Raw genomic sequence first — 24,483 nt, 5'->3', positions numbered from 1 at the left:
ACACTACAACTCCTTAGAAAGAATAAAGGAAACCAAGCAGTACCAACTCAATCTCGTTACACTTTTATCACTGATCAATACACCTTACTGTAAAAACAGAACGTCATTCTATCTTTAGGAACTACACCAGTGGATCAACAGAAGAAGTTTTTACACCTACGTCCCCCAAATACGGAATATAGTTACCTGATCTTCTTAAAATGAATCTGTTCTTCTTACACTACAGTAAGCAGAAGGACATGCAATTAAAAATGTGCATATAAATTGAAACACCTATTCATTCATTCTTCTAATGAATTTAAGGGTCATAAGTGCACTTCCTGCAATAATTTCAACAGAAAGGAGAAAGAAGACTACAAAGCAAATAGTCTTCTATTACCAATATTAGAGTCAAGAAATTCAAACAAAATAAAATAATTTTAAAAGACAGCCCTATAAAATACTAGTCAGAATGACTTAAAATGAGTTAACCATGAAGGAAACTAACATTTCTGGTTTTATATACAAAACTCGGCAGTAGCTCAGCTCATAAAAGTAAACTTATCCCATTTAGATATTCTTGATTATACAATTACACGGAAGGAGTAATCCTTAACCTAGATCTGATTTATAGCTCATGTGACTCGTTATAGAACAAGGGCACTGAACTAGTGCAAATAACCAAACTGCAGGTCTTGAAGACTACTCATATGCTGTTCACATGAAAGAAATGGCAAAGCAAAATTTAAGAGCTTTATCTAACATTCATATGAAAAAATCCTAGTATAGTAGAGCAGTATTCTCAACCAATCTGTAAATCATGCTGTCCTTTGGTTAAAATCACAGAGTTTAAAATACACCTACTTTCTCCACCAGTCAATTCACGGTATTATAAATAGATCAAACCACATTTCACAAAGTTCAGTTTATCTAAAAATAAAGAAAAATAAAGAATAAAGAAAAATAAAGAATTTTCTGCCCATTAATTGTCTGGTAAAGTGGGTGATACTAAAGCAGCTAAAACCTATCAGTAATTAAAAAACAACCTTCCAAAGGCTAACCAAAAGAGTAAGCTGGTGCACGCAAACCTCAAGCAGCTCCACTGAAGACTGACACCAAGATAATAAAGCTGCTTGTAGGAGAAGCAGAACACACCATGTGGACAGATGTGGGACAAGGGTTTTTGATTTTTTTAAACCAAACTATTACTATGCATTCAGGTACACCAGGAAAAGCTCTCAGGTCCCAATTATGATTGTATGAAAACTACGTGATTTCAGAAAATAAACACAAATCCTCAATCAGAACACTTTATTTATATTCCTGAATGTATATGCGTATGTTTTTAGATGAAAATTGACTGGCAGCTTACTTAGCTTTTAACAGACATTTCATTATACCCTGCCTGATTTACAAGCAGATTTTGGTAACAATTTGGTTTGGGGAGGAAGTTTTTATTTGCACAATTGGGTTGTGATTTATAAACTTGAAAGACTGCAACTAAAGCTGTAAAAGGAGCAGCAGTTTAATGAGACGACACGTAACTGAATATACTACGATTCAAGTGTTCGCATTCAACAGTTCAGCACCGAGTTTAATTTTCAGTGTTCGCTTTTGGGGTTTTCCACAGAAAAGAGGGAAGTCTATTAGCCGACCCGAGCTGCGTGGCAGATCCCTGTCCCGAAATGCTAATTTGATAATGGAAATGTCAATGTGTTAGGATATTTGATTATCTGCTCTCTAAAATATCACTTTTAGTGAAGTCTAACAGGATATTTTGTTTCTAACAGCATGTTGTATAAAACTCTGCAAATAATCTTAAAACTGTTATGGGTAGGAGTCTGGTGAAAAGCTTTTTTCCTACACACATAAAAATAAAATATAAACAAATATTTTCCAAGTTAAAAAATAGTATCGAGTTAATTTTTAATTAGCTAAAAACTTCTCAAAGATTGGATCTTGGCATGTTATATTTTTAAAATGGCATAAAGAGAAGAACAGACAGTGGGATTCATCTAGGCAGGCAATCTTTATTGTGATTCCTGGTCTGTAAAGTCTCTGCAGAGAACAGAATTAGCCCTATTTAAAATATTTTTTTGTTCTAAATCTCACAATATTTCTATATGCTTTCTGTACTATGAAAATCTGTACTTAACTCATTGCAGTAAGGTAATTTCTAGCAATTTAAAATCTCGAGTAAGTAGTAAAACAATCTGCTTTAAGCCACAGAACTTCTCTTCCAACTAGTCAGTAAGAGCCCAGCCAGCTCAATGACTGGCTTTTCAGTATTTAAGAATTAAGACATTCCCGACGCCAAAGCCAGAAGATAATCCAAATAAAGTTTGAAAAAAGGAAAAAAACAAACCAAACCAAAACATGACATTCTCATGTCAAGTTATGTACTAAAATTCAATTTCATAACACAGTTACCCATAGACAGCATGTACCTTTGCCATCAGTGACACCTTACACAGCACACGTCTCTGTGTGAAATCCCGTCTCTTGATCAACGTAGAGGCTGAACAAGGAAAGCCACAACCCAACCAGGCTGCTGAAACAGCTCTGAAAAGTCATGCTTTCAAAGGATGTGAGAGTGGCACTCTCTGAAAACACCAGAAAGTATTTTAAGGTACTAATAGCTGAGAGGAAGTTAATTACTGGATATAGTTTTCAAAAAAATATTTGGGGGAATCACCATTAGTACAGCAGTATCTGTTGGTAAATACTACAATGCCCTGCATTTACTGGCTCTTATGTATTCAAAGCTTCCTCTTCAATCCTGCAGCCTTTCGCCTCCAATCTTGACATTAACTAAGAGTTCTTGACAGTAGAGATTCACTTCTTTAAATAAAACTGTTCAGATACAGGCTCGTGGTTTTTGCAGTTCTATTTCATAGATTCCACCAACTACTTGCAGTTTCTAAGCTAATGAAAATTACACCTACCTCAATTAAGAAGCTCTATTTTATATTTAGGATACATTTCTTCAAAATAGTCAATGTGTGGAGGCTGGAGTATGTCGAGGGCAGAGAGTACCTAGGAAACACCACACAAGATCACGACCTATCCCCAAAACAAATCCCTTTCGAAAAGACAGTCAGACCAATATTCTGTCTCACTAGATACGTGCATTTAATAGCCCACCAAATCAGTTATTCTGTACACTAAGGATGTGTCTTTTTTTTTTTTTCAAGAAACTCTTTCCAGCTGTTCAAGTATTAGCTTAAAAGCATAAATTTATGTCTACTCAATAAAAATTGGTTTATTTAAAAAATACATGTAACCATAAAATATCTGAAAGAAGTAATTCTAGCAAAGAAATGCAAAAGCAAAAGATATTACACTTTGTTGTGCCTTTCATCTTAAGAGTTTTGCAATACACTGCTTCCATGTAGAATTAAAAAACCCGAAGTTGTTCACATTCTGAGTCAGAAGCTCACTGCTCTGTGCAAAGCAAAAAGGTAGAAAAGCAGCAGCACAGAATTTACATCCTTTCACAGGAAAAAATGTGACCTTGGAGTAGTCTGTTTAGATCCTGTCCTGGGAATATCTATGGCCATTAGGTGAAGTACACAAACTTCAGCAGTTATCAGGCTCAACTTCTGACTGCTTACAGAGATGCTTTTATCTAATTTTATAGTCCTCAGTAAAATCTCCATAATGTAGACCCTGGTGAGGAGCAGTTTAAGGTTCCAGTTCAAAAGAAATCTTGTCCCAGACTCCATCTTCCAAGGGCTGGTGGTGGTGGTGGGACTCTGCAGCCTGGTGCAAGCTCACAAGGCAGGTCAACTCTTTTGTGCCCCACTAACAAGAGCGCTTATCTAAAGCCAAGGCTTAACCACAAATAAAATCTTGGAATACGATACCCTCAGATAAAAAAAAAAAAAGTGAACTTTAAAACAGGAGGGAGGGCAAGGAAATAAGGTTCTGAAGCAGATACCCACTTCCTGGTCCCATCCCGCCAGGAGAAGATAGCACTCCCAACGCGCTCGTTACTGCTCACCCATGGGAGAGGTTACCACATCCCCAGCTCCTCTCGTGGAACCATTTCTGTAAGTACTTTTTGATCCATTTCAGACAACCATATGGGTCAATTCAAATAATTCTTAAAATATTTTAACTTATCCTGGCTGATTTTACCTAAAGCAAATTTGGGAGTGCTTGTACAGCCCCTCTGCTAGAAGAGCTGAGAGCAATAAACTCCCACAGAGGGGAGAGAAGATGGAGTAAGAACTAGCTGGGAAGTGAAAGCATCTCCAGCTGGCATAGCTTTGTGCAGATTGACATTTATCTAAAGCCTGAAATAAGATTAGGTGGAAGTGTATTGCCTGTCTATTTGCAAATATTTTGGAAGGGAAATTGTGAATATCCTTAGATTCTTGATAATTTCATTTTTTATAGTGTTTGCAACAGTAATATCTGAGTTTCCAGGAAATCTGATTACCGTAAAATTACAGAGCTCTTAAAGCATTTTAGATATTCTATAACTTAAAAGAAAAAAAAAAAAAGACTCCTTTTATAGATAGCTCCATTTTACAATTAGGTTTTATCAAAGACTTCAAAATTACTTGAATTTACTTACATTGTCATGCTTAAAAAAACACAACATCTTCAACTCCCGGAAGACCCTTTTACAAGAGACCAAATTTTGGAAGACGTTGGGCATCTTTTTGAGTGCAACTCTCTTTCCATCTCGTGGATCTGTTACTGACCTACAGAATAAAAGATTTAGAACATCACATACTACTGTTAGACAATTTTTCTAAATCAGAAAAGAATATTTTAGAGTTCTTATCATTCTCAACTTAGACGGTGAGTCAAAACAATGTGAAGACACTTCTAGGGACAAAAGTACGAAGCAAAGGGCATTATGCACTGTACGGCAGAGGCTGTACTAAAGGTAGGGTGATCATTTGCTGATTAGAGAATGTATACACATACCCGGACAGGCTCGGTGGTGGCTCAGTGGCTGGACACATCAGTGCATACACTGCCTGCCACTGGCGCACGCTGCAGCTCAAAGTTAGATCAACACCTTGAGCCGAGGAGCGGACGTGACGATAAACATCTCCTTCACCTCCCAAAAAAGACATTATTAAGAGTAAAACATTTTCTGAGTTACACAAATTGGATTTTGCTGGGTCTACTGCTTTCTTCTTCCCCTCCTAAGAGGGCAAAAAATTTAATAATCCCATTCTGAGAGAACACTGGCAAGTGTAAGACTATTACTTGATCTGTCACTAAATCACTTTACATCTGGAGAAGCAACAGCACATGGTATCTAACTTTCCACACATGTAAAACAGACATGATACCTGTCTTTCTCCCATAGAGCTTATGGGATGCAAGTATAGTAGTTCAGAAATTATAAGGTGCTTTGCACATGGCAAGTATTTTAATTTAAAGTAATTAGATTCTGAAAATAGAATTTTATAATGAGAACCATAAAACTAGAGCAAGGAGATTATGGTGCCTCAATTCCCAATCACAGTTTTTAAGGTGAGGCTTCTCAAACCTCACTTCAAAACAGGGTTTCTAGATCTTCAGTTGTTAGGAAACCTTAATTTTTTTCTGCATATTTTTATTGGGATGACCAAAGTAACTTTCTTCTCGGTGCAATGCCATAACCACATAAAAATCTACATCCAGGTATGTACCCTGATGACTACATTTGTCCTTTAAAAGTTGCTGGCTTTTCTGTCCAGCATGTGACTCTCCTACAGACAACGTGGAAGGCACCTTCTTTTACCTCGGCTCCATGTTGGTTTAACTATCTAAATAAAAACTTAGAATGGGATAATCAAATATCTGCCTTATCTCCAAGTACCACATCCGACTTCAAAATACAAAGCAATTCAATCAATCCAAAAAGTCAGAAGCAGCCACTGATACTAGTGGTTTGGAGTCAAAGGAGAACTATCCCAACTCGGCTAGAACACTTGTTACCCGCCATTGCGTATTTATATTTTAAATACGGAGGGGTACTCGGGAAAGTTGATACCAGACTGTTTCTGTGGTGGGAAACACAGAGCTGAAGAGAATAAGAAAAGGTCTTCTAATTCACAATATGTTTCCTGTTTTCTCCAGGACCTTTGCTTTTGCCTCTAGCCTGAACTGGAAAGAAAGGGAATGAAAAGCGGAAGAGCTACTGTTCTGAAAACTAGAAAATCCACTGTTAATGCAACCCGGCACTCACCACTGGCCAGCCTGAAATCCCGTCTCCCACAGCACAGAAACTTCATTCCCAGCGGAGGGTTAACCCCAGCGAGTCTATTTGCACAACAAGGTTCTAGCCACCACCAGCAAGGCAACATTTCAGGCTGGCTGGCGTTGCTTTAGGGTTATGGCGGAGGCAGATCCCAAATGACACCCAGCAGAGCCAGTACCAGGCAGTGGCTCACAAATTCATATAAATTTGACCCCAGCATGAGCTGAGAGCTCCCACTGCTCACAAGGTCAAGCACCACTGATCAGCTAATTAGTAGTATTTTTCTCTCTTTATGAGACAGCATTTCTGGCCCTCGCCAAGTTTTTACCAGGTTTGGGTTTTTTTTTTTAAAAAAAAAAAAAAAAAAAAAAAAAAAAAGGCAAGCCAGCAAACCTCTAACCTGGAAAACGAAACTTAAAAGCTGTTAATTCCTGGGAATTAAATAAATATATTTTTGCTAGAAAAACAAAGTTGCGCAATTTTATTCATAAAAACCTACACTGATTACACTTCAGATGCTACTGAAGTACTGATTTTTCCCTTTGGAGTTCTGACACTATCGCTGACCACTGCACACGCACAGCTGCTATCGAGAGGGTATTCACAGCTATGGAAGGAATTCCAGTAGCGGATCGCAATGATGATACACGGAAGTATCATAGAGACGCAAGACCTGAGAGACCTCCGGCAACAGGAATTTCCTCACAAATGACCGTTAATACCTGGGCAGACCACAAGCGCTTTCCTCGAATATGTTATATGCAGCAGTACAGTTAAAACAAGAGTTAAATAGCTATCTTGGTTATGAAAAATATTCTGTTTTAAACCTTCAAAATTTGTTTAATGCTATATTATAGCGCATTTAGAGCACGTTCTACAATTCGTTTTGAATAAGGTGAAGAAAATTAAATACATGGGTTTGTTTCATTATTTTACCTTAGAAACGTATCTTAAAAACATAACTACAGCAAAAGAATTTTCTTTAGATAGACACGACTGCTATTTTACATTGTAAACAAATCAATTCTCTACAATAGTTTCAAATTGTTTGAAGGTGGAATAAAACAAGGCTTAAGATCCAGACAGTTTACTTGAGAGAGTTCACATCTACTTCTAGCATTTCTATTGTCTGTAATAAATTAGTGTGGTAAAAACATATATAACTCTCTCTAAAGAAAGACTATAAAAAGCCTTCACCAATCATGCCCAGGGGTTGTACAACACAAAAAGAGCGTAATGTAAAAAACAAAGGCAATCTGTCTGTAGGTTTAATTTGTTGAAGAAATTAGCTGCAGCTTCACAGATTTTTTGTTTGCCTTTCACCTCAAATTACCTAAGCTTAATAGAACCTGAAATGGAGAGACCTAAACCCATCAGAAGTCACAACCAACATTTTTGCAGACAGACATGTAAACAAGTGCTGCCCTCCAGAACTGATAAAAATCTGTCATCTGAGAGCGGGGCATCACCTTGCCCTTACAGCAGGAGGAAGCTGATGTCCATGGAGCGCAGTGTGAGCTCTACAAGCTCTACAAGAACGCTGCGCTTCTTGCCTGCGCAGTGTGAGCTCTACAAGCTTTTCAAGCTCCTCGTTGTGTATTTAGGCTGTATCTATAGCAATCCCCTTCTGAATTTGAGCACTGTCACAACAGAACACCACCATTCTGATTAGTCATAGAAGAATAACCCCTTTTGGAAAAGGTAACAAGCGAATAACTCAACGTATCAGAATCAGCTTTGAAATTTTAGGTATTTTTGACATACTAAAATTTCATAAATAGGTCAGAGGTGCAATACAATTCACACATCTACATGAAATGGACACAAGAAATTGAAAAAGTGCTTGAACAACATGCAATGAATCAATCAATAAAGCCAACATTATTTAAAGAAAAAAAAAAGAACAAGAATAGTCTGCCTTTGAGTTTGGGCTTAAAGACTAGTAAGAACCAAAAGACCATAACCAAACCTGTTGAGGAACATTCTACACTGCTGGACTGACAATGCAAGTATTAAGAGTCCTCTGCTCTTCAGGTGTTGCCTTATTATTAATACCCTAGAGGGTTTTTAGACAAAATGCCCCGGGATTTGAGTGTGCCGTGATAAAAGGCTGTGACCGCACACACAGTGGGTTTTCGCTGCATTCAGCTCTCACTGCGGCAGCAGCACCAACAAGACAACACTGAATTTCAGGCAGGCGACAGGGTTGTTTCTGAAATCCAACCTACCAGCAGATGGGATGAAACTGATGTGCTGGAGGAATAAATACCAAAACGAGTTTCCACTTGCTTGCTGGTTCACTTTGGGTTGAGCAATGGGGATCACCTCTGTAGTACCTGAGGATGTGGACACCGCTGCCCCTCCCTGGTGACAAACATCTCCGAGGACACGTGGTTTAGTCTCAGCGACACAGCTGCGACCAAGACACTCAAGACCCTTTGGAGTTATTTTTAATAGCCACCTTTTAACCGTATTTCCATTTAGAAACTACCTATCTGCCTTTTTCCAAATCTTGTAAGTAGATACATTATTCCAGCAATTGACAAGAAAAATGCAATAATATGGATGATTAGCTGGACCACAACACACCTTGTTTCAAAGTTTACGTTGTGTCTTGTTAATGTTTTAAGGCAAAACTGACAAAGTTGCATTTCTTGTCATTATTCATGCGAAGACCAGTCCTGCCTGTAGCTGGTACAATCTGGGGCTAACGAGGGGAGTGGGAGCGCAGTAATTTCAAGCCGCGCCAAGTTCGCTCTGCCCGGGCACAAGCTCCGCAGAGAGCAGAGAGCGGAGCTGCAGCTCCTGGGGCTCCAGGGAAAATCCCCTCTTTGTCTTAATGACCAGTTGCTCGTCAAACTAAACTTCACATCAATTATTTAAATACTAGGTACAGTGTGCTTTCAATGCATGCACTAAACAAATGTCTGCTTTTTACAGTAACATATCTATTTACATAGTCCTAGCTAAAAAAAAAAAAATAAATTTCAAGTAAAAACCTCTAACATTCATCTTAGTCTAAAAATCAAACTATTAAAAACTATAACCTACACTCACATATACTCTTCAGACAGTGCCATACCTCCACACAAATTTACCAGAAGACCTCAAAAGGTGTCCTTTTAATTGAATTACAGATTAAAATAGTCACTCCCAATTCTAATAGAATATTAAAATAGAGTAACAGAATTCAGATTTAGAAGACTAACCCAAAACATTTTCAGGCAAAGACTGAAATTCAATACACTATTTTAAAAGCACAGAACTATCCCACTGTCCTCTCACATTGTCCAAAATTATGGAAATGTTAAAATACAGAATAGCATTACCTATAAAGTTCTTGATTCGCTGATTTTCAATGATGCTGCCTGTATAGTTGTGCCGGTGATGATTTTTGATGCAAGCCGTAACAAGCGTTTAAAATAAGCACTCTGACCTCGTCACCTCAGTCAAGTGACCTGCACCTGGAAGCCACAGCCAAGCGCACACCACCTACTGCTTCCCGCTGCCCATGAGCTGCGCTACCAGCAGCAACGGGGCCATACGGGGCACGACTGGGAAAGTGATAGATTCAAAGTTAAAAATCTGAATCCGAGACAGAAACTCAGAGAAGTTAATCTCCGGAGTTCCAACAGACAAATGAAAAACAGAAAGTCTGAAGTGGAGGTCATTGTGAAAAGATACGTAAATAGGATTTCTGGTGGATTTGATACACTCGCTTTCTTCAGCTGTACTGCTACAAAATTCCGCTAGTTGCATGCAATCACATGAATCCAACAGTCAGCTTTTACAAAAACTAGTTCAGATTGAAAATTAATTTTAAGACATGAATGTTCACCATCTACAGTTGCGCAAGTTTGTATCTGCTCTGCAAAATGTCATGAGGCAGTTCACAGTTGCCTGAATTAAAGTTCTCATAAATCGATGTTAATTACACATGAACAGTAATACAAACTGCAAAACTTTTTTTTCTTATCAGTATTAAGCCTGTACTTTGTCTAACCTCATTCCTAATCCCTTTATTAAAAAACAAAACAAAACAAAAAACCTTAGAAAGGACATGGACATGAAAGTAACTACTGAATGCCTAAAAACCCTTTCAGTCGCTACCCTGCAAAATATGAAATGGATATCCATCTTTTTCTCTCTGATTGAAGATATATACTTCAAACTTTTGAGCACTGGTTCCCAAACCTCTTCTGTTGCTGAGCATCACTTGAGAAAACTGACGGTGCTTTGTACCCCAAAGTGCCAGAGCTCTTTAGTTCCCTATCCACAATGACACTTCGCTAGGATTACTCAATTCTGTTAAGTCAGAAGAGAATCAGGCAACCGACACCATGGAACATCAGTGTCCTGTTAATTCTAGTACTTCTCCCATGGATGTAGCTGTCATGCAGTCTCACATCATTAAATGGTTGGTTGTTAATCAAGTAATACAAAATTCTGATTCATATTGATAGCTACCACAGATTTACTGATGCTCGTTTTCACTAGTTGCAGGACCCATTTTTGAAAAAAACAAACAAACAAAAAGCTAAACACATTGCAGAACTGTTAAAGTTCATCACAGCTGTGTAAGCAAGGCCTGATGTGTGTCTGCTCTCCTCTGTTTTCTCAAACGCCTCCATAGAGCAAAAATTGGTTTAAGTGAATGGTCTTTTCCTGGTGCTCCTGTCCTAGTCTCTGATAAAGGAATGAGTTACATGGGGTTGCTGTGGCATACTGAAGGACAGTTTCTTTTTTCCTTTAAATACTCCACTTTGCAAACAGGTATTGATCACCTGTAACACCCAGCTTGAAAGCAATTCCTCTACTCTTTCCCCCAGAGCTGCAACAATTTCCCATTGCTCCTCACCCCCTTGCCTTACTGTGTGAGCTTTACACCACTCACCAGCAATTTCACTTCAAGGGGCAGCACAAAACTAACAATCAAAGTTATGAAGATCAGAAATGTCAGGACTGCATTCCAAAGAACAGAAAAAGGAAAGAAAGAAGGAAAAAAGCCTGCCTGAAAAACTGGTATTTACAGCATCCTGAAAGCGTTGCTTTGTGTTTGTGTACAGTACCTACTTTGATAGCAGTAAAATAATTATTTATAGGAATATGCTATCAGGTCACATATCCCCAAGAGAAACTAGAAAAGCACGGAAATCTCCTAGGAGCTAATTGAGAGAACAACTAGAAAGGCAGCTTCACTGACTGCTGTTCTCAGAAGAACTCGTTTCAATCCCCTCTCTGTCCTGCGAGGCTGCGGTGCCTGTCTTTTTTCAGGCTTTGGTTCTTTAAAAAAATAAAAAAAAAAAAAAAAAATCAAATACACATCTATTTGAATGCCAAATACGATACTGAAATGTTCCTCTTGAAATATTGCCCGTGTTTTTCAGACACCAAAATTTTACGAAATCCTTCATCAAATCCGCAATCATGTTGAAAGCTAAACTTTCTCTAGCTAAGCAAAACATGTTGCACGTGTTCTGGACTAAAGGCTGCATGACACTAACAGTCCATCTTGTTTAATTCTTCCGTATCTAGTCCTGCATCCACTAATAAATCCAAACCTGCCTATTATCTAACAAGAACAACTATAGTTTTTGGTTTGTTTTATCTTTTCTTTAAAAGATAGTCCAATCTACCAGACCACTCACACCTTTCTCTACTGCAGTAATTCAGTACTGTGTCACTAACGACCAAGCTGACTGTGCAGATAGTATTTTTCACTGGAAAAACGGTACACTTGTTTCACCAGAAGAAACCAGTGTAAAGAAGGAGAACAGCTTTCAAGCACAGGAGCCCTTGCTCCGGCGGTGTCTCCAAACCATCACAGATGTAACAGCACCATCTCAAGTGAAAGATTTTTATCCTTTCAACAGGAAGGTGAGATGAGGCCGTACTTGCCCAAGTGATGTCCTGGTGGTGTGGTCTCACACCATGCTGTCCAGTGTAACTGCAAGCTGCTGTGGGAAGAGGGGTTCAGCTCCCAGTGGCTACTGGTTCTGTCCCTCCTGCCGGCGCTGGTGATGGCCACCACCCGGGCAACGCCACACAGGCAGGGTGGACACCTACATGCGGCGGGCAGAATGAAGCCATCCCAGAGCCAGAGGATGCCCAAAGGTGACGGAGGGCAGCTGGGTGAGCCGCTGGCTGGGGCAGAAAGCAGGGCAGAGAGATTTTCTGGTGGCGGTTCCCAATTCCAGCAGACGAGGCACCACGGGACATCAGGCCCTCGGTCATGCGGGGAGCTTGTGGGCACAGCCAGAAACAGGACTGCAGCTCCTGAACTGCCCGAGGGCCGTTCCTCCAGCCAGCAGAAAACTTGGGGGTTTTGCTGATTATACATAATATAAATATATGCATCTTCTTATATGGAAAAACTACATTAAAAGTTTTTTTTAAAAAAATGTCTGACATAAAACATATCAAGGAAAAAAATACTTTACAAAAACTGTAGCTTCTATTTACATTGTAGGCTAATCACTCCAGAAATAATAACATTTTAAAGAGTAATAGAACTACAGAAAGGATTAACGATACAATGCAGAACTCTAGTTAAAGTGTTTTCAAAGACAGTTCTTATCTCAAAGAATCCTGGCAGGCATTTAGCCCTTTCAATTACGCATTATAGGTCTGTAGCAACTCTCTACCATGTTTGATGGCAAATTTTCAAGGTGGAGACTACGCCAGTAGTGACTTTTCTCTTGCTGAATCCAGGTCAATGCATAAACATTGTTCTATGGTTTCAACTGGTAGAAAAACGAGTTTGTGACTACTCCATGGCAATTATTACACAGAAATGAGATAACGAAAGAATGTTCTCAGGGCGGTGTGGAAAACTGCTTATGGAGCTTGTTCTAAGAGGGAAGTGAACCTTCCCTCTTGTTTATAGAGAATACCTATAAATTTACAGTAGGATTTATCAGAAGGGCGGGGAGGCTTACTAGGATTACTTTCCGAGTTTTTCTTATTAGTCAATGAACTTTTTTCCTCAGTTGCTTGACTCTCAATCATGCAGACTTCTTCCAGAAAGCCTTACTCTAAGATATATAACAAACCAGGTCCCGCAAGCATTTCAGCTGCTCACCCAAGCATATTTGATACACCACTTTGAAACAAACAATGCAGTTTGTATTCAAGGGCATGTGATACCCAACATACCACTTTTTCAGTATATGGTATTGCAATCAATCACCTCTTGGCATATCTCAAAATATATTTGAGCACGAGATGAAATAAAAAAATCCTTCAGAAAGGGCAGGGAGAGGGTGGGCAGTATTCAAATCACTTATCTGGGAAATGTTTGACTGGGCACACAAAGTTTGCACACAGGAACAGGCCATCAGACCCCGTGTATCTGTTCTCTGTAGAATTATTGACAGGCAATGAGCCCTACCAAAACACAACAAAAACTGGTTAACAACGTTTAATGGACTCTTAGGTAGCAGAGGGGAGAGGTCAGGAAAGCATGCATGTAATGTGTGAAATCATTAAGAAAATAAAACAATACATGCATGCACATTTAACAACAGATTTCTTATTTAAGAATAAAAAGGAAATTCATGGACTTATACTGAGTTTTTCAGAAAAGTAAAGTAGCTGCTTTAACAATTGTGACCTTCCCTAATAAACGGGATTATTTTCTCTAATTACAGACTGAAGAGTTCATCTTCCAGAATGGTTCCTGACCGCCAGTGGTGCTGTTCACCAACGCACATAAAATACATTTTAAAGCTTTGTGACCATTCTAAATGGAAGTTAAATTATTCAAATGCTAAATCATTTTGCCTAACTTTGGTAGCCTAAAAGTCAGTTTTTCAACCTAAGGCTCTAAGTGTGGAGTGCGTAACCTGGTCAATGGTGGCTGCCGGGCTCCCAGCTCCGCTCACCGTGTGGCCTGCAAACAGCTGTGCTGGCACCAGGAAGCAGAAAGCAGGAAATTAAGTAGCTGAGACAAAGGGAAGACAGACAGACTGCTTTTTCAGTAACAATGACAGCTTAAGCACATGTCAAATATGATCTAAGTCAGTCACACTGGCTCTGTCTAGTCAGTAAGGAGAGGGATAGGTGGGATTAATCTCTTTCAGCGGGCTCTTAGATAACACATGAACTGTTTCTCTAGAAGTGCCTCACCCTACCAGTTAACTGCACAGAACCAGCCTAAAACGAAGCCGCGCTTGTAGATAACCACGGCTTGCTGATTTGAGGACCCAACTTTTTTAATTTTACATGAGCCTTTTCTCCCCTGTCTGCCAAGTCTGAACTGAGTCAGTGCTATAATACGTTACAAACCACATTAAATCCTGTCCTGTTCGTGCAGCGACTCAGGCTTCCCTTGCAGCGAGAAACAGGAGAGGTGGCTAATTGAGCGGTATCATTAGAAGGGAGTTAGGTTTTGTTTTTGTTGGATTTTTCACAAGAAGAGAATTTTAGCATACACACTCAGGCAATTAGCATGGTATTATGATGTGTTTTACCCTCTGGCTGTACATGTATTGTTTAAGAGATGCAAAAGCTGATACAATCTAGTTTAAAGGATATATTCATAATCATTTTAGCTGTAATTTTTAAAGGAAAAGCCACACACAGATAAGCCATGAGAAGGAGGAAAATATTACAGCGGTGCAGTATCCAGTCTTCTTCACTTCACTGCAATGACCAGAGCTCTCTGGAAGGTTGGTTTGAACTTACAGCATGAGGCCCGGCCCCACTGAGGAAGAATAAACAGATGGAAATCAACAGATCAGACAGTGATAGCATCACCAGTGCTGAGGAAGAAGCCGACGTTAGGGAAGTACACCGAATCCGAGGATGGCTGCCCACTGGAGTGAGGAGAGGCACTGGCAAAAGGCGGATCCCGTACTCATGCAGTGCCCAGAGGCACAAGTCTGGGGATAAACTACATAATTTCTTATTATCCTACCTGCAAGCTATAGTAACTCTCTGCTTACCTAATCAGGGCCCACAAGACAGACACATGTACCACAAACGCTGACAGTTACGAAGGGCCACCACGTATTTTCACAGGCCATTCATGGACTTAAAGAGTTTCCACAAAATCTGTTTACTGCAAATCGTTGTCTACAGAGCCCCCAGCAGCTGCAGCGCAGAAGATTAAACTGTTTCTAACAGAGTTTGAAAGAATACACTGAGTAAAAGTTGGTATTGATAGCAGAATTTTTAGCACACAAGCATGGAAAAATAAGAAAAAGGTTTCATTGTTAAAAGACATTATCAAAAAGAACAGCTGGGGGGGTTTTGAGATATTTAAGAAATGGATGTGCTGTTAATGATTTTTAGGTCACTATTGCTCTGCAGCAGTCTCCAGCTGGCAACACTTCAAAGATGCTAAAATGAAATATTAACAGTGGGTATATTTTGAGAGATATGATATGAAAGCAAACCGAAAAAGATGGCTGAGGAGATAGTACTGAGCAAAACTTTGATTTCACTTGGATTTAACTCTGAGACACAGACATCCAAGAGCTGTCAGTGTCAAAGCAAAAGGAACTATGCCGAGTGCAACGGCAGTCCGAGGCAAGAGCTCAGCAGACCTGCTGGAGGACGGAACAGCATCACTACCGCTGGAGGACACGACACCCACTGCCCTCCCTCGGGTGCATATTTTACTCTCACAAAATAACCTTTGCAACATAAGTAAGCAGCTTGCTTTATTGTCTGCTGCTAACGGCATACTCTGCCCCTACAACTAAGTAAATGGAACTTAAACAGTTAACTGTATGATACAAAACCTTTTTTTTCCTCAAAAACACGTATGTAGGGAAGTGGGATATTTAGCAACCAGCTCTTTGGGGTGTTTTTGTTTTGTTTTGGGTTTTTGGTTTGGTTTGTTTTTTCTCCTTTGATCTTCAGTGGTGCTGTCCAGACCCACCCGAAATTGAGCTCAGACCGTGCTACACGCTTAGAAATAAAATAAGTAACAATATATATCTCGAAGGGACTGGTCTAATTTAAAACAAGTCAGGGTAAAAGAGGAAGAAGCAAAAGGATATGTTTATAGAGAGGTATTTACTGTTAGTTATTCATTTACAGGTAAATGTTCACTGTATTAATTAAAATTTCAAAGTATGTTTGGCTAGTTATACCATTTTTAGGTAGTACAATATGTTCCTGGAGGTGTTGAGAATGTCTCTGAGTTAACTTTCAGCTAACGAAATGAAGATATTAGAAGTTTAAAGAAGCAAAGGGCAAGATATGCAGCGGTCTTCACAGGTAAACATAAACAAAAGTACAGGAAAAAGGGAAAATATTTTGGAAGCTGTTACTGACTCAAGCTACTCAAGCAAAACAAAACCTGGCGTGATTGATTTATGAATGGTGATAGCAAACACTTTTCAAAGATCTATTTCCAATTCCCTTTTTGAATAAATCACAGAGTCCCGATTTTTGTATTCCTCCTCTTCCGCAGCTCAACTCTTAACCGCTCCTTACCTACAGTTAAGTCTGGAAAACATCTAATTTAAAACTGAAGTGACACAGCCTAACCAACATAGGAAGCATGAGCTGGGTCTCAGTACAGAACAAGTAAAATAAAAGCCAGCCAAAGCTCCAGAAAAATTAAAATCACATGAAGAACACCACCAGACTTCAAGCATCTCTCCGTGGACAGAATCTAGCAGGGTGTGTGTACTGAGGGAATGCTTGGCGTCCCCCCTGAACCCATTGCAATGGGCGACTGACGGCACGATGCTGCAGCTCAATTGCAGACAACTCTCCAGGAGGAAGCGGCATTACGTTACACCGGCTGCTCAGTATTTGCCATTCAACTAGTTTTTGGAAAGAAGTGTTCACTAACAGTTAGCATTTGCTAAGTTTTATACAAATGGTAGAGGGATAGAAGAGGTCGTTTATCTGTTTTGGGGGCATTTTGGGCCACGTTACATGGTAATACAGGTCTGCACGCTAAATCCGTACGGTGGTTGGGAGTTGCTGTAGCTCTCTCAGGACCACTGGGGTCAGGTACTGAAAATTTGCCATCCAGATGTCCACTTGGTTTCAAGTTTTGTCGCCTACCTAAAGTGTAAAGCGTCTCATCAGCTTGTGCTAAGACTAAAGAGTAGTTGTCCACCCAGAAGTGACAGTTCAGTGACAAATAGTTCTGCCCTGCTTTACCCACCTTTGGGCGTCTGCTTCAGGACTTTTACATCAGTTTCAGCGCTCACTCAGATCACTTGGTATTAAATAGACAAGAAATCATCTGCAGACTGATATGGATTGGTAAAAGATGGGTGAAGGTGTTCACAGACAAAAGTAAAAACTTATTACACTTTTAGACATCTGGAACCTACAAAAATATATTCTACCAGCTAAATATTTTCCTAAAATTTAGGCAAGTAAAGTAGGTTTTACATCCAGGAATTCGCGTTTGAACAACAGTTTGTGTGTGTTTTAAAGACACTGAACAGAAAGTAAGTTCCTTCAGAAGATTATCAAAAAAGACAACTGAATTAACTTACTATCAATGTGCATTTTCAGCATTTCATTAACTTTCCTCAACATACTGCACAGAATATTGTAAGGTAATCAAAAAATGCTGAAAGGCACTTCAAAAAAGCTGTACTGTAAGTTACTCCAAACAGCCAAGTCTTTCTCATACATATTCTTGACAGGTGGGTCCTTTTAGAGGTCCAGGATTCATCCAGGGAAAGAAAAGCCTGAATACAAGCTAACAGATTTAACGTGTAACTTTCAGATGAGCCTGAAGAAGACACCTACATTTAGCTTTCACTAAAAGGCATTTTATGTGAAAGGGTTAAGCGACTTTTTCTTCATAGCACACTTCAAAGGTATGCTTTATTCACGTCTTGCTCAGCTGCCAAACGCAGACCTCTCCAGAGCTCCTTTTTCAACCATAGATGTCCTAAAAAGCCTTTTAATGTTGCGTTCTAATCACACCCTCAAGCATGTGCGCCATTATCACTTATTCTTTAAAAATCAGAGCTAAAAGCAAAACTGATTACTGCAAGAAATCTGTCTCCTTGAACAAAAATTGATTCAGAGTACCTTACTTAAAAGACAGGATAGAAAATTAAAGGGATACTGTTATGGTTAATATCTTTAAAAATGTTTAATTTGTCTTCCTTCATGGAAGCTTAAAATTCAAACTGCTTTCCAAATCAAATTTATTTCCTCATTTACACAAAATTTTCTGGCTATGCTTGAGACCTTTTTATTTACTTCTCAACTGCCTATATGAACCACAGCTAGAATAAGTTATTACACTATACAAGACATTTAGTCCAATATATTTTTTAATTCCATAACAGCAATTATTTTTTTTTTCAGTCAATGGCATACCTTAGTAAGGTCTGTGATGTTCATAAATAAATAACATGCCCAATAAACACATAAATCTCCATGTATTTTTGTACTTCTTTCTTCTTTATTTTTAAAGCGTATACCACAATTACACGAACTACTACATTCCTGGCCCAATTCTCTGACCTCTATTCCCATTCCCACTAGCCAACCAAGGAAAACCCAAATGAGAAACCTTCTTCCCCACGTCCAACAAGCCTCCAGGCCTTGGCACAGTTCCTAGAATATTTTTGCACCTCCGTGGCAAAGTAGGTTAATAAAGGCTCTGGTCATATCCTCTAGACAGATACCTACTTTCCCACAATAACCATCCCCAGCATCTGAAGCTTCACTACCCGCTTTCCCTTGCACCCCCATCCTCCCTACCCCATACAGGGACAACACAAAACAACAAATAGTGTCTCAACTCCTTTTTGCCTCATTACTCCAATGAAGCTACGCAATAAGCACTGTGAACCAGCACTGCACCTTGTCTCAATTAACGTCATAGAATCTATCTATCTCAACACTCCATCTTCCAGGTTACATCTATCGTATTTCAGCCATTCCTTTTTTTTCCACCACTATCATGTTTGGCTGTTTGCCAGCATATGAAAAAATCAGAAGAGTATTCAAACCAAAGTCTGCAACAAATATTTGAAACACAGTCCCTCACTCCAAAGCACTTACTCGCCAGTCTTCTCTGCTACCACCAAGGGAAACAGTTGTATTTGTTGGTTAAGTATTAAGCCCCACGACTTTGATACATTTGTTGTACGAGGCTCACTTTTAATTTTATGAAATACCTCTATTTATATTAATCTCCCCAAATTCTGCAGTAATGACAAATCTATGAACATTCATCAAGGTCTTTAGCTGGAAGAGGTAAATCTTATTTACGGATCTTTCAAGTTTCAACTCATATCCTGCCCATTCCTTATTATAATACAAATACTTATTACAATTATACAGAATACAGTATTGCAACTTAGAATACTTCTTAGTTGCCGCTCTCTCTTCCATCCCCTTTACCAGAAGTCATTTTAAACAACAGTATTGTTATTTATCTGTCTTCCATGGGAGCGGATATCAGAATCACAGAACTTTACAATATTACTTAAAATATACATTAAGCTTATAAGGTACTGTAATTCCAACACCAACATTTAACAATGGCCAAAGCAGACACTCAGCAGAGAGGGCTCAATTCCTCCTTTACCGAATAAACCAAAACTAAGAGCTGAGAAACAAAACAAACAGCACATCTGACAGAAGTTCTTTCAGTGCTACCTCTTTCAGAGACAATAATGCTTTTTCTCATAGTGGCAACTCAAACTGAAGATAATCCTTTACATATTTCGACAATAGTGGTAAAGAGCCCAACTACATGCACGGCAGCTTCCTTGTTGTACCCAAGGCAACTGGACATCAGTTTTTCTGATCCTCCCTCTGTACGTTTTACCCATGTAGATTATTGTAAACTGCTACTATTTTTTTTTCGTGTGTACAGATTCCTACGTGATCAACACTGCACAGTCATTCCTTCTTTGAATTACTGTAGGAACAGAAGGGACATGTCAAAACACAAGTATGAAATAAAGTCATAACCTGTATAAGTCTAGAAGATGCTTTAGGGCTATGGGATATTTTTGGAACATGAAAGAAGTGCTTTTTATTTTAGGATCTGTTAATGAAAATTTAAGAAAGACCCACGACCTTGCAAAGAAGGAAAAAAAAAATAAATCAGGCTTGTATTTATTAAGAGGGAGTTTAGAGAGACATCAGTCTCCCATTACCATGGACCAGTGAAGTGAATGATCCTCTGTCACATACCATCAAGTCTCACAGTGCTGCAAAAATTCCACCTATTTCCTTGACAGTCTCAATTACACTGGAGCCATAACCACTCCTTTTCATTAGGCTCAAAAGGCAATTTCAGAAATATTAAGATATTAGAGTGACAGACTAAAATAGACAGGTAAATAGTACCTTTGAATTAACAGCCTGCTGAGAGTGATACAAGACGCTTTACAATTCTTTCATGTCTGCAACAGGCAGAATGTGTAACTAGTGCAATTTCTCATCCTGTTGATAATTCTATGAGAGATCGTTTGGCTTACTACTTAAATGACTGAAATACTGTAAAATTTGCAAAATCTAACTTTTCAGGTAGAAGCAAGTCCTTATGTATTTTATATTTTTTTTTAAGTAACTGCTCGGTATTGAGCATTTGGCAGTCAGCATTGCTCTTGTCAAAGTTCAAGTCCTTTAACCATAACCTTCTCCCTCTGTAACACTTCCCAAGACTTAATGTGACCCCCTTTCCAGCTGTGATAAAGTATATGACCATCACTCAAACAAATAATTAGGGTTTTTTGCAAGACAGGACAGCATCATTACGCCAGTATTATATCTAATGCATATCTGAACCAAAGCATAGCTCTTCAGATGATTTGTTAAAGCCAGGAAAATGAACTCTAGCTTCAGAACTGAGAAGTTTTTCCATAGCAAGTCTATCTGAATGTTTAACAATTGCATAATAATACAGGAAGAAAATAAATGATCAATGTAAAAACGCTGATGACTGATTTTTGCTGGTCTCTATTGCTGACTTTAGTTTTGTTTCCTTTTCCAGGACAATATTTTCAGACTGAAGTAGAATTGAGTAATACTTTCATTATAACGATCAATAACTGAAATATTAATCAGTGATGTCATCAACCACACCGAGCCCTCAGAGATTAAAATACAAATGTACGTCAGGTATAAAATGAAGCTATGTTACTGCAGCTCCGTCAGCTGATGTGCAGTGTGCCTTCTATTGCTAAATAGAACATGCCACACATCTCTTCTACTGGCACTCACAAATAAAGGAGAGGTCACTCAGAACTGTCTTCCTCCTTTAATCTCATCCTTCCATAATATTTATTGCATTAGCTTTACGTCTTCATTTAATACATTTGATCAGGGCCTGAAGGTGTGAAATGCTTACTGTCCAGCAATTAAAGTCACTGGCTTAAGTTACAAAAGGTGTCATAAGACAGAGTAGCAAAGTTCAAAGGTTTATTGAAAGGCCTCGTCCCCTGTTCCTCTCCAAGTGCTGATGCTGGCAGGATGGAACACCTAGACGCTGTTGAAAAGTTGTATTTTTTTTATATCAGTAAATGTCTGCAAGGCTTGTCAGCAGAACAAAAAACCCAACCAACCCTGTTAATCTCATGGGGCCAGTGCCCAAGGAAACGGGTACCAGAAGCAGGCGATGGAGGAGACCGCACACTGCAGTGATGCTTGGCCTTTTTTCCCTTTTTAAAACTTACCCACAGTATGTAATCTTAGATAACTGTTTAAAATATTACAGGATCTTCAAGGAAAGATCTTCACCTCCCCAAAACCAACCTGAATTGTTATAAACCAAACTAATTTACATCCTACACAGCAGCTCTTTTGGTTTCACAACTTTATCCAAAATAAGACCAAAGTCAGACCCGGAGGGCTCTTCTCTAACCTATGAGTTTCAAAGCTATATTTAGTTTTAAATGATCTCTATGAACTGACGTGAAAACCCTAACATATGTTTCTCTATTCTGAGTCAGCCGAAGACCTTGTGATAACATAAATCACTACCATGGGTGTAATTCCAGTCTTGGGACATTCTAAAGTAAAATAGAGACTCTTGGAAGAAAACGCAGAACTTCAAAGGGGAATGAAATTAATGGCTCTGCAACACCTTAAACCCAAAGTTAAACAGTAGTTCAGTATGAAAAAAAATGATTACAAAAGGAGCCCCTTTACTGGGTCATATGATAGGTGACAAAATCTTTTTGGGAACAACTGTGGGAGTGATGATATATACATTTAATATTCAAATTACCGAGCACCTGTCAGTTCTTAATGTTCGAGATGAGGCTTTAGATGAGTAAACAGGAGCATAAAAACGATAAGGCAACATGCCCAAGACAGAGATCAGAGAAAAAGCCACAAGTAGGTCAAGCTGGTCCCGATTCTGTCAACATTCACCTACTTTTCTTCAACTGCTTCAGAAAACAATAAACAATCCAAACCTAAAGAACAGAAATGCTTTTCTCCTTCAGCAGGGGCAAAAGGAAAGCTGCAAGTCAGATTATGGGCTTGGGTAAGTATGTCAACGCCTCGCCATAAAAAAGCACAGTGGAAGACCTTAATCCTCACTTTTCAAATACAATCAATGAGCAAATACACTCAGAAAAGCACTTTGATACCTTGAGTTATCTATAATAACTTAAAAAACAAATAAAAGGTACTTTCCACTTCATAATTAAAAACTGCTTTTAGTTGAGCTGTTAGGTAGAACTCTTATTTGGTTGAATTAAATCAGGTGACCTATAGTAAAATTGATTTATTTTGCCCATCCATATTGCTTTATGATATTCGCTGTTAGAATAGTCATGCGTAAAGCCTGAGGGCATGCAGGATCAGTGCTGGTTCTTCCTTAGCCATGATGACACAGAGTCATTTCACAGAACACGCTCTGAGACTCTCCCTCTCCGGGAGCCGTCTGATCTATACAAGAGCAGACAAACATCTTGCTCTACCAGAGCATAAATGGCAACTTTTAATGGGTTTAAGATTTAAACCTGAAAAGAATTCTAGCCGTTCTTAATTTCACATTATCTTGTTCCAGTTCATCATCTGATACTCAGTTGTGAAGCAGCACTCAGCAGAACTACTACCAATTCAGGCCCCTGTCACACGAATGCCAGTGCAGGGACAGCGGATGGGCTGCCACCAACGTGGCTGTGAAACTGCACCCTTAACCTAACACAGCTCCTAAATTAAAACTGAGTCCTTCACATCAGATATGCCTGCCAGCAAGGATGAGGCATATAAAAAAATCTGAAAACGTCACGGACTGTAACAGAGAATTTATTTGGTCAATTCAAAAGAGTGAAAGGAACAAGGGATGAGGAAAAACAGAGTTCTCCCTATTTAAATCACCAGCAATTATTATGTGGGAGCTTCTCTCCCCAACAATTTGAACTTAGACATAAAAACAAGGTAGATGCCAGTTATTACTAGCATCTGTTTATTTCACTTTAAGAGCTGGGTGGTATTTTTCTTGATACAACTCTCCTTTGGTTTTATTTTTGTTTTTTTTTCATCTACATGTATTGAACTACAAGAAAACATAAACCATTAAACTCCATTGCCCTTCAACTGTACATCGTGTTAACAAGCTCAGCTTCCAGAATGATGGCTTAGGGGACATGTGCCTTTAGTAAAACTATTGGCAGATCTTCCATTTTCCAAGACGTCACTTTCAGCCTGCATCTGTTCATGTTTGTTCTGGATCCCTCCTTGCAATAGAAACAGGAATCGTGACTTGAAAAATGTTAATTGAGTGGAAGACTCCTCACTTTTGTTAAAAAACAAAAAAACGGCATCTCAATTTTTCTTGTATTTTTTTGACTGTCTTTATTATTATTTTTTAAATGCACATGAAGAGCTAAGAGCAGATGCACCTTTCCAAACTGTTAGCCACAGCTCAGGCCAGATGCGGTAACACTTGGACACTAAGGACTCTATACAGTCTGTGTTTGTAACCTTCTGCAGTGTTACATCACGCATATTAATTTTGTGAGTATCAGGTCTTTCCATGACCTATTTGATCCATGTCCCTTCAGTCAGAACAATAACAAAAGGAATAATTTTGCTTCATCAACATACCCACAAGCTACAAATCAACATCAAGGAGGTCTGGTCTATAGGATTTCAACAGCCCTTGGGGAGAACACAGGAGAGCCAGAAAGCACTAAGAGATTCAGAAAATTCTCTTCTTCATTTTAGCTAAAAACGCTAGCCTAGGAAATGATAAAATTATGAAAGATGGATTGCAAGCAGTCTAGGAATAACTGTTACATTCTCTTCCTTCTTCATAAAGCTTACCTGCAAGATATTCTCCCTCCAAATAAGAGATCTGAAGGAAACGAGACAACAAGAATTTACAG

General features: G+C 39.0%; 1 protein-coding gene across 2 annotated transcripts in view; it reads right to left on the bottom strand.

The window, feature by feature from the left end:
* NLK (nemo like kinase) overlaps window positions 1-24,483 on the bottom strand; it is a 59,581-nt gene that overhangs the window by 22,647 nt on the left and 12,451 nt on the right. For both annotated transcript variants that reach the window (XM_074595997.1, XM_074595998.1), the window contains exons 2-3: window positions 4,562-4,691; window positions 2,960-3,015 (exon numbers count right to left, since the gene is read on the bottom strand). In XM_074595997.1, the coding sequence (XP_074452098.1) occupies window positions 2,960-3,015; window positions 4,562-4,691 (186 nt within the window). The remainder of the gene's footprint in view (window positions 1-2,959; window positions 3,016-4,561; window positions 4,692-24,483) is intronic.

This window comes from Larus michahellis, chromosome 7 (genome assembly GCF_964199755.1).
Source record: "Larus michahellis chromosome 7, bLarMic1.1, whole genome shotgun sequence".
Lineage (NCBI taxonomy): Eukaryota > Metazoa > Chordata > Aves > Charadriiformes > Laridae > Larus > Larus michahellis.
Note: the sequence above shows the minus strand (reverse complement) of the source record. Positions and strands in the feature narration are given on the sequence as shown.